Raw genomic sequence first — 15,935 nt, forward strand, 5'->3', positions numbered from 1 at the left:
TAATCTATTTTCGTTAATTGTGATCACATTTTAAGAGTAAACATGACATATGTATATATTTTTAGATTCAGAATATGATGAAGAATACGATGCAATCAATTTTAAGTCTGCAAAAATTCGACTTGTTTTTTTATCACACAGCAACCACCAGAATTTTGTATATGAATTATTCAAATGGTTTGATAAAGTGTCAATTAATATTAATTAACCTCCCCCACCCCCTACACCTAAAAAAAAGGGAGTGGAGAGACGGATCAACTCAAACACACACAAACACGCATTATGAAACTGTCTCCGACACAGAAAAACAAGTCGCGTAAGGCGAAAATACAACATTTAGTCAAGTAGCTGTCGAACTCACAGAATGAAACTGAACGCAATGCCATTTTTCAGCAAGACCGTATACTCGTAGCATCGTCAGTCCACCGCTCATGGCAAAGGCAGTGAAATTGACAAGAAGAGCGGGGTAGTAGTTGCGCTAAGAAGGATAGCACGCTTTTCTGTACCTCTCTTTGTTTTAACCTTCTGAGCGTGTTTTTAATCCAAACATATCATATCTATATGTTTTTGGAATCAGGAACCGACAAGGAATAAGATGAAAGTGTTTTTAAATTGATTTCGACAATTTAATTTTGATAATAATTTTTATATATTTAATTTTCAGAGCTTGTTTTTAATCCAAATATAACATATTTATATGTTTTTGGAATCAGAAAATGATGGAGAATAAGATGAACGTAAATTTGGATCGTTTTATAAATTGTTATTTTTTTTTACAATTTTCAGATTTTTAATGACCAAAGTCATTAATTAATTTTTAAGCCACCAAGCTGAAATGCAATACCGAACCCCGGGCTTCGTCGAAGATTACTTGACCAAAATTTGAACCAATTTGGTTGAAAAATGAGGGCGTGACAGTGCCGCCTCAACTTTCACGAAAAGCCGGATATGACGTCATCAAAGACATTTATCAAAAAAATGAAAAAAAGGTTCGGGGATTTCATACCCAGGAACTCTCATGTCAAATTTCATAAAGATCGGTCCAGTAGTTTAGTCTGAATCGCTCTACACACACACACACACACACGCACAGACAGACAGACAGACACACATACACCACGACCCTCGTTTCGATTCCCCCTCGATGTTAAAATATTTAGTCAAAACTTGACTAAATATAAAAACAGACGGAAACAAAGTCTGTCTCGGTGACTTGGTAATATTAACAGTAGAAATGACTGGTAAGGTCATCACCAGGCTGTGCATGTATCGATGTGTCGTGTGAGCAATGACTGTTTCAGCTCCAAGAAGTTACAGAATTTGGCACGAGCACTTACACCTTGCTACCTCCGTGTGGGGGGTACGATGGCTGACAACACCACGTATGACATAGGGGGGAGACATCACCAGGGGCGTCATGTGATCACGACCCGAGCTGCATCAGGCCTTACAATGACAGGTATCTATGAGTGACGCATTGGGCAGAGTGATGTGCGCTCGGGTAGTTGTAAATGCTTAGGATATACATGAAAGGCTAGAGCAACTGCAACACACACGGGTATGGACTCAGTCACTCACAGACACCTACACACATACACAGAAACGTGTATGCACACACACGCACACACACGCACGCACGCATCCACGCACGCACACACACAAACACACACGCACACACACACACGTGCTTATTATACGAGTCACACCAATCTGAAATTTATTGGATAACGAATCAGTCAAGCATTGGAAAATTAATCTAACCCTCTCGAAAATACCCCTTTGGATGAAACAAGTAAACGAAACCAAGTTGACAATTACAAAAAGTGCATATCTGACACATTTGAGGATGAAATTCGCTTGTTCATATCAATGCTTGTTATTCTCTCAGGTGAACTGAGATTTATTCAGCATAACTCTCAAGTACTCTATTGCACATGTCGTATACAGTTAGAGCGCTTGCTTTCCTTTGTTTTTCAAATCTGAAACATACACAATAAATGTGACTCTCCTCCACGAAATGAGTCGCATGTCACCTCGCGCGGTTCTGCGCGAGACTTAATTAATATAAGTCCGGGGAGTGTCTGGCAACAGTGTGAGGGTCACCTTAGTCACAGGCTTATAACTCAAACAGTTTTCGATCTTTTCTAAAACTGTTTTCACCACTGGATAGAGCATAAAAAACTCTTTAGGAAAATGTAAAAATATGAAAATCATGCAAAGGTGACATGCGACTCATTCCGTGGTGGAGGGTCACAAATAAGTATTTCTTGACAGCTGACAACTGGAGAGTCTTGAACGAGTTCAATCAGAAAGTGGGTTGGGACTTCATCTTTGATCTGAATGCACTCAAGCGGAACGCTGACGGCTCCTGGAATCCTGACAACGCTCGCCAGCTGCTGCAATTTTCTGCTGACAGGAACTACACCATTGCTGGATTTGAACTTGGAAATGGTGAGATGTTTCATGTTTTAAATACTATCTCAAAATATCAATAGTAGCACGACTCCAACGTCCTCTGTCTGTCTGACCTCTCTCTCTCTTTTGTGTGTGCGTGTGTCCATGTATTTGTATGTGTGTGTGTCTGTGTGTGCGTGTGTTTGTATGTGTGGGCGTGTGTGTGGGTGTACGTGTGTTCGTGTGTGTATGTATTTATATGTGTATGTGTGTGTATGTGTGTGTTTATCATATGTGTGTGTGTGTGTGTGTGTGTGTGTGTGTGTGTGTGTGTGTGTGTAACCACATTTTATTTTATGCATGTCTTGTACAACATTATCTCGCGTGTATATAAACACAAAGAATCAAATAGGCAATTGCACATCAATTTGTTCAGTATCAGCTCCTTTGTTTTATCTCTCTTGTTTATTCCTGTACACAGAATACGATATTTACCGCGGACAGTATGGGACAACCCTGTCCCCCGACCAACTGGCCAGAGACGTTGCTGCCCTTCAGAAGCTCCTGGCCGAATTCCCCAAGTACCGTGACTCCTTCATCGTCGGGCCCGAGACTGCAGGCGTCAATCCTAAGAACTTCCGCGGGTCAGTGATAGCCAGTTAAAGGTGCAGCCCTTCCCTTGTTATTGATCAAACCATAGACCAAATAGCCTGGACCGCCAACTCGTCACGTGACCCTTCGAGGTTACGACGCTCGACTTAACTAAACTTAACAAAACTCAACGAAAAACATGTTCCATATGCACTTTAGCTGAGTTTATTTTAGCATTTTCAGAACTTACCTCGGCAACTTCGTCCATGTTTACAATCGACACCGGATATGACATCCCCCTGATTTCTGAAGGCCAAGAAGAGCGGGGTAGTAGTTGCGCTGAGAAGGATAGCACGCTTTTTTGTACCTCTCTTCGTTCCTAAATGCGAGGGGCCGCTACCTCGTAATAGAGAGAAAGAGCGGAGAGAGAGCGAGTTGGCGGTCCAGGATAATGGTCTATGATCAAACCTAAATCGACGGGCGCAGTGGCCTAGTGCGGAAGGTTGCGTGTTCGAATCCCGGCCGCCCCTGTAGGTGGGATAAGGCTGGATATTTTTCCGATCTACAGTGGCAACTTATGTGCAGACATGCTCATGTGAATTATCCCGCTTCGTGTGTACACGCAAGCACAAGACCAAGTGCGCACGAAACAGATCCTCTAATCCATGTTAGAGTTTGGTGGGTTAGAAAAACACGAAAATACCCAGTATGCTTCCCCCTACTCGTACAGAAAACACTAGTGTATGTGGGAGTTTTAGCCCATGAACGCAGAAGAAGAGGAACAAGATTAAACCCATCACTACAGAATATATCTTCTCAGGCGTTTTCCATGGGGTACGAGCATCCTCTACTCCACACACATACCAAAAACTAGCTGACTGCGTTGTGTGCAGAGTTGTTTGTTCGTGTTATTGTACGGAATTAACTTTGAATGTTTATACTGGTAATAATTACGAAAGTAGTTCAGCCAGGCGCGTGATTTGGGTACGTTTCTAAGAGGAAAGATTATCCTGTTCCATGTGAAAGTACTGAGCGTTTCTTAGATTTCCTTGAACATAATTGATTATTTATCACACAGTTAACATATGTGTTTATTGTGCCACAAATATAAAACCTCAGGTCGTTCAAATGACGGTTTTATTGTAATTGATTATTTTTCTTATCGAATCAATATACACGATCGGTGACATAATAAAAATCAATCAATCAATCAATGACGCTTATATCGCGCATATTCCGTGGGTACAGTTCTAGGCGCTCTGCAGTGATGCCGTGTGAGATGAAATTTTACACGGCTGTCTATATAATGTCTGTTTTGTACCAGATGGGAAGAAAGACAACAATGGACAGGCAGGGAGATGGCAGAATCAGTTTTATCGGAGTTAAATGCATGGCCAAATATGTGTGGAATATTTCTTTTCTTGTAGATTCCTGGCGGCAGGAGGTGCAAAGGTTGTGCGTGCCGCCTCCTTCCATCAGTAAGTCGTTTTTATTTTTTTTTGTTTCTTTTGTTGTTGTTGTTTTTGTGTACGTTTGGGAAGACACTACTAAATATTAAATGATTACGAAGTTCTATGAACACATTTGGTGAAATGAAAGTCGACATAAAGGCACAGAAAGCCTATCGCTTTTACTCTTATTTATTTAGCATAACGCCTCACACTAACATGATTGACATCAATTGAAGTACAATTACTCATATGTTCGATATTTTTTTGGTCTTTGATGTAGAGCATTTGAGTATGCACTAGCGAAATCAAGTTAGACGATTTAGTGCCGACCGATGAAGCTGGTTTACCAACGACACCCCAAAACACAGGAGCTTGCCCTTTGCCACATTGTTGCATGCAGATTTGTTTCCACCGTTAACTACCTTGTAAGCGTGCAGTAGCGAGCAAACGTCCAACCATACTTTATGTTAACAACTGTGTCTAGGGTATACATCCGCGTAATATTCCTTTATCCTTTGTATCAAAGCTCCTGTGCCCCGAAAGAGAGACAGAAACACAAATGTTCTCCATATATTGTAGAACCTATCAGTAGTTTGCGGCTGCAGATGCGTTTTCCGTTTAATCGGCAAGTATATCAGTTAAAAGTCGGGTATTCACTTTGTAAAAGTTGTCCTTAAATGAGCCTAGGGTCGACTTAGTGTTCGCGAAGTCGTTTTATTCAAAATTCAGGGCCAAAGCTTCGTGCAGCCAGCTTTGTGAAGTGGACGTCGTGAAGTCGACTTCGCCCAATCAATGAGAGGCTTAATACAAAGTTGCTCTTCCGTTTTTGCAGGTATTATTTTGAGGGATCAGACGGCCATGTGAGTGACTTCACCAGCATCCACAGAATGGATAGCCTGGCCTCGCGTTTGGACGATGCATTTTCACAGGTTCGTTCCCTGGACCCTCTACTTCCGGTGTGGCTGAGTGAGACTTCCTCTGCGTCGTCAGGAGGCATGCGCGGTGTTTCCGACAGATTCGTGGCTGGATTTCTGTGAGTGGTGCTACAGAGATAATTATTCTACATGACAAGTTACGGCCAATTAACAAATCTTGGGACAGGGGCGGGGGGAGGGTGTGTGTGGATATTAATCGTACGAATTATCTTGTGTACAAAATACCTTGACAGATTAGTGGCCGGATGTTTGTGAGTCTTCGTAATCAATTTTCAGATATGCTACACACAAGATCATTCCGCGCTTTTCATGTTGAGCAAAGAATCAACATGAAATCACAGGCAAACTTCCTTCCCGTCAATCAGTGTGGCTCAGCGTCTCAGATCTGGCCATACTTTTACATGGGATGTCTTTCAACGTGGTCAAATACCAAAACTAAACAGCATGAGTGTTCTCTGTCCGACTGTCTATTGATCAGTTGTACTACCTGCCTGCCTTCCTTTCTCTCGTTCTGTCTGTCTCTATTGTGTAATTATGTATGATTAGTGTAGACATCTTTATCTTCTGTTTCGTGTCTGTTTGCAAATGTTTGTTTTTTGTTGTCACCATTTTGTGTCTTAGTTTTAGCAGAGACAGATTGTAAGACTGGGCGTCAGCCTAAAATCTCCATCCTTGAGTAATAAAGATCGTCCGTTCGTTCGTTCGTTCGTTCGTTGTTTTTCCAAGGGATGTTTATTTTTCTAACTCTTCAGGTGGCTGGACAAGCTAGGAATGTGCGCCTTGAAGGGCGTGGAGACCGTACTTCGTCAAGCGTTCTACGCTGGTCACTACGGCCTTATCAATCAACAGCTTAATCCTAACCCGGTGAGTGCGTCAACGTGTACGATGTTGTGTGAAAAACTACCAATTTCTTCATTTGTTAATGGTTACTAGATTTTCGAAATGTTAACAATTGTCAAGGAGAAGATGACTTCTGGACTGAAGTGTTTTTGATACTGGTCATATATGTCTCAATGCGTTCGAGTTTGGGTCAGTCACAAGGAAATTATCATATTTGAAAGTTAATGGGGCTAGAGCAGCAAATAATTTGTTTCGGATTGATATTATTTATGACGAAGGAGAGTCACATGAGTATTTGCTCATCTTGTCAGAGACCGGCACGGTTGGCCTAGTGGTAAGGCGTCCGCCCCGTGATCGGGAGGTCGTGGGTTCGAACCCCGGCCGGGTCATACCTAAGACTTTAAAATTGGCAATCTAGTGGCTGCTTCGCCTGGCGTCTGGCATTATGGGGTTAGTGCTAGGACTGGTTGGTCCGGTGTCAGAATAATGTGACGGGGTGAGACATGAAGCCTGTGCTGCGACTTCTGTCTTGTGTGTGGCGCACGTTAAATGTCAAAGCAGCACCGCCCTGATATGGCCCTTCGTGGTCGGCTGGGCGTTAAGCAAACAAACAAACAAACAAACAAAATCTTGTCAGAGCTATTACTGTGTACTGCACATTAAGCGGTGATCACCTGCTCCAATTGCAGCAGATTCAAATCAAGCTAATGATTTACAGAGAATGAATTTGAACATTTCATACCTTTTAGTATTGTCAGAACTGAGGCTTGAGTAGTCTGTTTTCCATTATGTATTTTCAGGATTTCTGGCTGACAGTATTGTACAAAAGGATTGTAAGTGGCGCTGTGTTCAACGCTACAGGACGTCACGATATCCGTGTCTACGCTGCCTGTGCCAACCCTGACAGGTCAGTAATGATTCATGTAACGTACAGTTGTTTGTGTAATAGCATTGGTTGTGTGTTCGTGAGTGGGTGTTTCCTGCAGCTGCCCGGGTTTGTAACACATCAAGGAAAGGTGTGATGGGTACGCAAGTGGCCCACAATGTCCGTGTCCTGTGTTATGACATAGAAGTCTTGCGTACTCTTTTCATGCGGGAGGAAATAACAGTGCTTAAGCAGGAAACGTATTTGTCGACATGAACACAGCTTTTTATTTCAAAGGCTTATAATTGGTTCTTCTACAGTTTTAAACCAGGAAGTGTGGTGGTGTGCATGCTGAATCCCAACAACTACACTGTGACCTTTGACCTGCACCAGTTCCATAGCCAGCATCGCTTGCGCTACTCTCTGACTGCGGGAGACCACAATGGACTGGTGTCCCTGTAAGTCAGCGCTAACTATCAGCTTTTAGTCTTCCATGCGAAAGGGCATTTTAATCCTCCTACTTTTGAGCATTTCTTCCATTGAATGCCTGTTTCGTGCGTCCAAAAAGCACCCTTTTTCGCCTCAAAAAACGCCCAAAGCCTGCTGTCCTCATAATAATAATGATAATGATAATAATAATGACAGCTTATATAGCGCGAACCGCAGTAGTCTATGCTCTCCTCGCTTTACATATTAACTATGCATAGTATATCCTTTTTTCATTCACATTTTCGCGCAGAATGCACCAGGCTTATGCGTTTGAGTGCATATCGTTGAAATGAGTTTGTCGCTATCGGAGTTGGTTCAATTCCTGGGTTCTGCAAAGGAAGAAAGAATCTAGAATGTCCATGAATGTAACCTCACAGGACTATTTTGAACCCTTACCTTACCTTAATGACATAACATATCCTTACCTTAATTACTTTATCCTTGCGTTGATTTCTTTCATTGCAGATACATGTCGTTGAACGGGGTCAAACTGCAGCTGGTGCACGACGCCTTACCTCCCTTGACACCAGAATCAGCTCCACCTGGTTTGGAGAAAATGGCTGCACATTCCTACACCTTCCTGGTGTTTCCTGAAGCCCAAAGTTCCATCTGTCTTATGCAGTGATTTGGCTTTGTTTCCTGTTGTATGCGTTTCGCACGGTCTTTCTGCACGTACACGGTATTAAGATTGTTTTTATAAAGTATTCAAGGCCAGCTCAGTAATTAAATTTAGAATATTTTTCTTCCAAACCCTTTTGACTTTGTTTTGATAAATTAGTCATGGTCAGGTCCACGATCAATTCAACGTTGTGTTTTCACGTCGTCCTGTTTGTCCTTTTCCCAGCCTTTACTTACTCCAATCCATCTTTTATGTCCTGCATTTTTTTCGTCCCCTTTTTACATTTAGTCAAGTTTTGACTAAATGTTTTAACATAGAGGGGGAATCGAGACGAGGGTCGTGGTGTATGTGTGTGTCTGTGCGTGTGTGTATGTAGAGCGATTCAGACCAAACTACTGGACCGATCTTTTTGTTTTCTTTCAATTATTTACTCATTGACCTGATCGTCACTCCTGCTTTTTTTTTAATTTATTTTTTTACCATTTTCATGTTTTTTTCACTATTCTTTCCTTCTCTTCTTGTCTACTGTCTCTCTTTTTTCTCTATTCTGCGATCTACATTTCTTCATTGGCCTCTTTTGGAAAACGTTCGCTAGTAGCAGCAGTTATTTACGCGAGAAGAACGTTTTTCCGATTGACATTGGCTGTTTTTGGCTTGGTCTTGTGGATTTGTAAAGGAGAGAAATCAGCAGTTTCTGGAGATTTGTATTATTATTTGATTGACTCAACTCAATAAAGAGCTTATTCCGCAGGAGTATGCAACTTTGCTACCAGGCCTATATGTCGCTTCATTCATGCAATTGAGTATTCTATTATTACGTGCTCGTGGGTCTAGTTTTGATCGTCACCATGTTAGTCAGTCTGTTCGTCCGTTTGCCCTTCGTGGCGTGTGTGTTACATAGTGTGTGTGTGTTACATAGTGTGTGTGTGAGTGTGTGTGTGTGTGTGTGTACATACATTTTGTGCATTCAGCTAAGTCAAGCAACTGCCTGAACTATTTTGCGGAGATAATTTCTGTCACGTATTCGGATAGTTCCAATACCACATATATACACCAGTTTTCTTCAGTAGAAAAAGACAACAGAAGTATTATCAGCGGATGGCCATGACACTATCAGCAGACATTGGAATGGCACCGCCATTGTCAACAACAAGGCCTGAGTACGATGTGAGAGTTGTGTGTGTGTGTGTGTATGTGTGTGTGTGTTCTAACTGTCAATGGAACATTGGTGCAAGAGAGTCAAACGTGCTTCCATGCACTTATGACGAATCTAACATGTCTCTCTCGAAATGGAAATCCGTATCTATAGTTAACCCTACCATAATTATAGTCGAATAAAATATGCTGAACAACACGTGAAAACAAAACCATTCCGGTCTTTCTTAGTTCGAAAATGACGAGTCTCTGATTGCACAAAAGCCCATTATCACGCCGTACATTCAAATAAACTGAGTAGAGACTGTGCCACTGCTAGTTTTCCCGCCGACAGCACGGTACAAAGTGACCTCGACACAATACGTTTGTCTCTTTGAACCCTCTTCTAGCTTATGTGTCAGGTTTTTGGAATGCAGAAGGTATGTATCTAGTGCCCGCCTGTGTGGCTTTTAACCAGAAATAAACAGGTAATCAAACACGCGAACGATGTTGAACGAAGACAAAAGCCAGGTGAACCTCATCTGCACAAAACGGATTTTTGTTTTGTTTTGAGCACAAGTTTTCAATCGAACCACAAGATAAATATACAGATATGGATTCAGGAAATATTGCTTTAAATACATTGAAATCATGTCTGAATCTGTAATTGAAATCTCTTGTAATTTCAAACGTAATTTTTATTGGCAAATTGGTTTATTATTTTTTACTCTTCCAAGCTCAGAAACATTCCATCATTCGGACAGTCATACTCCACACCCAACCACATCCACACCACCCACACACATTTTGACGGAGTGAACACTAATGAAGATAAAGTACAAAAATAGGTTGCTTTATTGGCGAATTCCATTTGACCCATGTTATCACATGAACATGGTGCACATTGATGTAAGATACAGTACAATAACAGTTCGCTCAATCTGTGAATTCCATTTGAGTCATTGCAGCCAATGTACACTACATCTTCACGGAGTGAACATTGGTGCTAGATTAAGTTCAGTGATAGTTTGCTCAATCTCTTAAATGGGAGATTTTGCAAAATAGAAACAGCTGCTCCACACCCGCTTATCTTGTCTGTTTCTCACTGGACGCTAGGTGAGATTCAGTGCGAGCACACACATCAAACTGCGAGGACGACAAAAGGTATTGCAGTTAATTATTATCAAAACAAGATGTACATCAGTTTCATTTTGTTTGACGTTGGACAAAAACACTAGCGTGTAAATGTAACTTTTTTTGTATCAATAATTAAACGTTCCAATAAACTACAATTCTTGTTTTTTTATATTCAGAAATATGGAACGTTAGCAGTCTGTCTGATTTTGTATTTCATTAACACTAGCGTGTGTTTTTTTAGCTATTTGGCACGCCTATGATTCAGGATATCACCGTGTGTGTGTGTGTGTGTGTGTGTGTGTGTGTGTGTGTGTGTGTGTGTGTGTGTGTGTGTGTGTGGTTTATGCGACTGTTCGCATGCGCTGTGGTTATGAGCGTCAGTGACTGTGATATATATCCCTGCTTTCAAAATTCCACGTTGGAATGTAAGCGGATTCTCGCTCTTGACGTCATTCTCTCTCTCTCTCTCTCTCTCTCTCTCTCTCTCTCTCTCTCTCTCTCTCTCTCTCTCTCTCTCTATATATATATATATATATATAAATTATGCTTATTGCTTAAATGCTCATGTAATAAGTTAATCTTAGTAGTGATTATGCTTAATGATCGTATCTTTGTCTGATTAAAAATGCGATGTGGTGCCAAAAGAAAAATATCCATGTTAACTTTGTGTAAAATGAAAATGGACATTAAAGTTTTCTTATCTTATCTTATCTTATCTTATCCAGCTAGTCAAGGACGATAATCTGGATCAGATGTCAGTCCGAAAGAGCTAGCTTTTTACCCGTCAATATAAACGGATCAGATTCACTGTTCAATTCGATTCAGGAGGACTAGTAATGCTGTCTTGAATGTTATTGTGTAATATTTTTGCGACTTAGCGAGAAATTGGCAATCTAGTGGTTGCTCCGCCTGGCGTCTGGCATTATGGGGTTAGTGCTAGGACTGGTTGGTCCGGTGTCAGAATAATGTGACTGGGTGAGACACGAAGCCTGTGCTGCGACTTCTGTCTTGTGTGTGGCGCACGTTATAATATGTCAAAGCAGCACCGCCCTGATATGGCCCTTCGTGGTCGGCTGGGCGTTAAGCAAACAAACAAACAAACAAACAAACAAACAAACTTAGCGAGAAGAAACATGAATTGCGTCACGGATCATGTCAGAAAGGACGTGCGGATGGGTGGTTTGCCACTGGAAAACCTGGTCGCGTATTTGTGTCATTTTGTAATGTTGTCATTACACACATACAATACCTCAAAATCCGTGTTTGAACGTTCAGTTATTCAAGTAATAAACGCTGTGATTTGGTCAACTTGGCAGACTGTAATTTCCCTACGTATTTTTTCTTTTGTTGCTTCATCTACTATTTCGCCCTCTGGGAAAATAGCATTTGGTAGATTACAGCTTTTAGTACCTCAATTCACTCGTGTTTTTACTGCGGTTATTAAGATAATTGTTAGGTTAGGACTGGAGGGAAAAAGTCGATGAAAAGAATCGCGACACTAACGCAGAGGAGCTTGTAACTATATAAGGGAACTGTCCTTATTTATATGTCGCGTGTTGTCGCTTCGTCGTACTTATTTGCCCCTGGGTTCTTGTGTAGCATTTGCTGGATTGTTAGTACGTAACTTCGCACGTGTTCCATCTGGTAGCGTTGTGGATAATTAAAAAAAATAGGACAATGAACAAACTCAGGATTCAAAAAAAGAATGTCTACGAATACCAGGCCTTTCCCAGATTAACAATGATCTGGTCAATCAACATTATGTCATAATCACGGACCATTGTGGGGGTTTATTAGTGTCCAAATCATCACATCCAATGTCCCTTGGACTTCTGAAGATAAAATTCACCATATATCTATCTAAAATATATTGCACTACTAGGTTCAAAGTCTTCACTTCGAGAGCGCCATTTTCAAATTTGAGCTAAGGCAAGTTCCTTTGTGAAAACGGCTACGTGTTTTTAAAAACGAACTCATATCGCCCAATGGTTGGATTTTGGTACACTCGGTATCGCTGCAGCAACACAACCACCCACAAATTTTCCACCGTGTTTACATGCCTAGCAAATTTATACAAGTGATCACAATAAAATATAACGTTTGTAGTACTTGCAACATCTGGCTGTTTACACTTACACCCACACAAGAAAGTGTCAGCATAATAGCGGCCAACACTGAACGTCACCTCGACATGTACTACTTTGTGTCTTGTCTGTAAAAAATCAAACATTCAAAGATCTATATATGATTTGCCTGTCACGTTTAAGTTGAAAAGAGTACACGCGCTCATACTAGCAGAGCGTGTCAAGGACACATTTTTATGATCACTGATAAGAGAAGGGTTTTTAATCTAACATATTTTTTTTTTTGTATTTGACCAATTTGGAACATTGTTGTGAGTTGATAGTTCATTCTGTCAGCTTGCTTACAACAGAATGTACTTGAAACACAATGCACTAAAGTTCATATTCGAACATTTGCGTTTACTGTGAAACATACCGCCCTGATATGGCCCTTCGTGGTCGGCTGGGCGTTAAGCAAACAAACAAACAAAAACTGTGAAACATCTATACTTAAGCTGATCTGATTCATAGAAAACAATGTGTTTAGAGTTTCCCGCTTATTCTTTATCAACCGAAATGTATCAAAAGGTATTTTTTCATTTGCTTGAAGTAATTACCGGGTAATTGTTTTCTTTACAAAAGTACATGTGCACGTGTGTGTGTTTGTGTGTGTGTATGTGTGTGTGTGTGTGTGTGTGTGTGTGTGTGTGTGTGTGTGTGTGTGTGAGCGAGTGCGTGTGCTTGTGTGTGTGCAGGATAGTAAAAAAATATCCCAAGCTCACAGCATGAGTGGGATTCGGTGGGTTGTTTTCTAACCTCCTTAAAACAATATTTGCATGCGAGACTGACGCAGGTTTGCGTTCTTATTTCTTCACAAGGCAGCCTCCATGTTTGAAATTATATTGTATTTACATTTATATCAAAATAAAATGAAAACGGTTCTAAATAAGGTCATGTCTTTTCACTCTTAATTGTAACTTCAAATCTTGTAAAAAAAAATAAAATATCCCGATTTCCATTGAAAAAGCCAAAAAGCCTGTCCAGGAGGACATCCCGGAACAGATCCCTCAGTGAATCGGCGCGCGGCATATTAGTGCCTGTCACGAAGCTCCCCCACGTCCACACACCCGACAAGGATGGTTGGTTGGTTATTATTGTTTATCGTCTCTCCAGCAGTTAATCATATTCGAGATGAAGATCGTTTCCTTTTTCAGTTCATATGGTTAGTTAGTTAGTTAGTTAACTGTTGCTTAATGGGTCCAGCGGACCATTTAGGCCAAATCAGGACCCCAGTTCATATGGTAAACTCCATGCTTAAAACTATTAACAATCAGGTCTATCACTTTAAATAATAGGTTCTAAAACGTCATCACTTTCACATTTTGTACTTCAAATCTTGTCAACAATCTTGATCTCCTTTAAAAAGTGAAAACTCTTGTCTGGGGGAACATCCCTGAATAAAACCTTTCGAGTTTTTGCACTGTATTGTCTGTCGCGAATCTCCTGAACGTCCACACACTTGGTAAAGACGTGCCCAACGGTCCAAAGTTCATCGCACCCAAACAGTATGGTGACTCGACAAGGACGTGCCCAACGGTCCAAGGCTCCCCGCATTCATAACAATAAGGCGGGTCCCCACTCCTTAACAGGTATGAATGTGTGATGTAGTAACCTAGCTGTGACAAATAAGAAGTTTACAGAGAACTCCTTCACTGATGCGGCATCGTAGCAAGGCGTCAGACAGCTGAGGGAGGATCCTGCAAAGCCAACCCTCCCCACACCCGTCCCATCCACTCCGGCAGAGGTGCCTGATGCGTCAATCTGTGCGATTTCTTAAATCCGAAAACCCCGCATGTCAGGGCTTTAGAAACACCATATGCAATAACAAATTTTTTTTATAAAAAAAGCAAAAAAACTAAAAAAAAAGTGAGCAAGATTCCGGAGCGTCACGCTCTCAATACAGGCATGAGACCAAGGGTAGGGCGGATGGTGGCGAGAAAGGTGAAGGGACGGGGAATGTTTACAGTGTCGTGTGCCGGGCTGTGAGTAGTGCCCGCCAATGTTTAGCTCAGGCACCGTCGTAGCAGACGCGCCTTAGTTCTATGCAGGAAAATGCAGCGCGCTATTCTGGCCATCTGGCTAACTGTTGTCCTCATCTCTAAAGCAGACTGATACCAAGAGGTGTAAGTTACATTCGCCTTCAGGTTCAGGCATTTTAAAACGCTCGACTCAAGACTAAATAGGAATACCAGTCCAAATATCCTAGAAGGCATTGCCCAAGGTCAATAGGTAGACAAAAAAAAAAGACCACCACTGCCCTTTCCATCCACACACACACACACACACGAAAAACAAAACAAAATAGAACATTAAAAGTGCTTTCTCGATTATGAATAAAACTGTCAGACTTTGACCCACCTGATATGTAAATATAAAGAGTGCGATGGCACCATAACTCCTTTTAAACTCATATCGTCCAGCCAGGTAAGATATTTCATTTAATGTATCTTCTGTGATTTTTAAATGACAGTCGACCTTATGTAACATACACCCATTCAAGCAGATATCAGGATATCATGTTCAGTTATTGTCCGTAACTAGAAGCTCTTGTAATACCAATACGCTTTTGCGAAGAGCAAGAACAAATGCTTAGGTTTGCACAGTTTCATAATTGAGTTTCACTTTCATTCAGAGCGTTTTCACGTTCATTTTATCACACATTATTTGTATATGGTTTCATTCAATATGATTATGGAATGTTTTCTGTTTCGGATTTATTTTGCTTGTAATTGTACATTATTGCATTCTTCCACAGGGGTTCCGCCTGACTGTTCTTCAATAAGTAGCACTTGAAGAAAACCAAGAATGGAGATCAACGTTCTACCCTTGTTTTCTTTTGTGTTGGTCCTTGTTTCAACCGCCACTAATGTTTTGAGCGCACAAGTGACGGTCAACGTTGACCTTCATCGTTCGCGAAATACGATAACTGATCGGTTCATTGGCGTCACCATTGACTCGGTTCAGATCCAGCAAAGCTGGGTTGCGGACAGTATCAAGTAAGGCGGTGTTGTTTGGTTTAGAGTCAGTGTGTGTGTGTGTGTGTGTGTGTGTGTGTGTGTGTGTGTGTATGTATGTATGTGTGTGCGTGTGTAAGTTTGTTTGTGCGTATGTATGCGTGTGTGTGTGTGTGTGTGTGTGTCTGTGTGTGTGTGAGTGTGAGTGTGTGTGTGTTTTATTTCCATTTTGAAACCCTACCTCGCCAGCAACCTCACACTTAGACAAATACCAACCATCAACTGCCTGACCGCTTCCTTACCTCAATGGACTTTTTTATGTAATGATTTTGCAGATTGACATGGGTGTTTCTTACGAAATGAATTCTCTGAATTATTCTCATTCTCCACAGAAAGCAGCCAG

The 15,935-nt window shown here is 41.3% G+C and overlaps 1 protein-coding gene across 1 annotated transcript in view; it reads left to right on the plus strand.

Annotated features, from left to right (window-relative positions):
- LOC138979158 (uncharacterized) overlaps window positions 1-15,935 on the plus strand; it is a 36,180-nt gene that overhangs the window by 2,345 nt on the left and 17,900 nt on the right. Inside the window, exons 3-12 of the mRNA XM_070351968.1 lie at window positions 1,302-1,459; window positions 2,275-2,451; window positions 2,876-3,038; window positions 4,413-4,463; window positions 5,269-5,469; window positions 6,124-6,235; window positions 7,012-7,118; window positions 7,397-7,534; window positions 8,031-8,186; window positions 15,374-15,574. Of these exons, the coding sequence (XP_070208069.1) occupies window positions 1,302-1,459; window positions 2,275-2,451; window positions 2,876-3,038; window positions 4,413-4,463; window positions 5,269-5,469; window positions 6,124-6,235; window positions 7,012-7,118; window positions 7,397-7,534; window positions 8,031-8,186; window positions 15,374-15,574 (1,464 nt within the window). The remainder of the gene's footprint in view (window positions 1-1,301; window positions 1,460-2,274; window positions 2,452-2,875; window positions 3,039-4,412; window positions 4,464-5,268; window positions 5,470-6,123; window positions 6,236-7,011; window positions 7,119-7,396; window positions 7,535-8,030; window positions 8,187-15,373; window positions 15,575-15,935) is intronic.

The sequence above is a fragment of the Littorina saxatilis genome, linkage group LG10 (genome assembly GCF_037325665.1).
Source record: "Littorina saxatilis isolate snail1 linkage group LG10, US_GU_Lsax_2.0, whole genome shotgun sequence".
NCBI lineage: Eukaryota > Metazoa > Mollusca > Gastropoda > Littorinimorpha > Littorinidae > Littorina > Littorina saxatilis.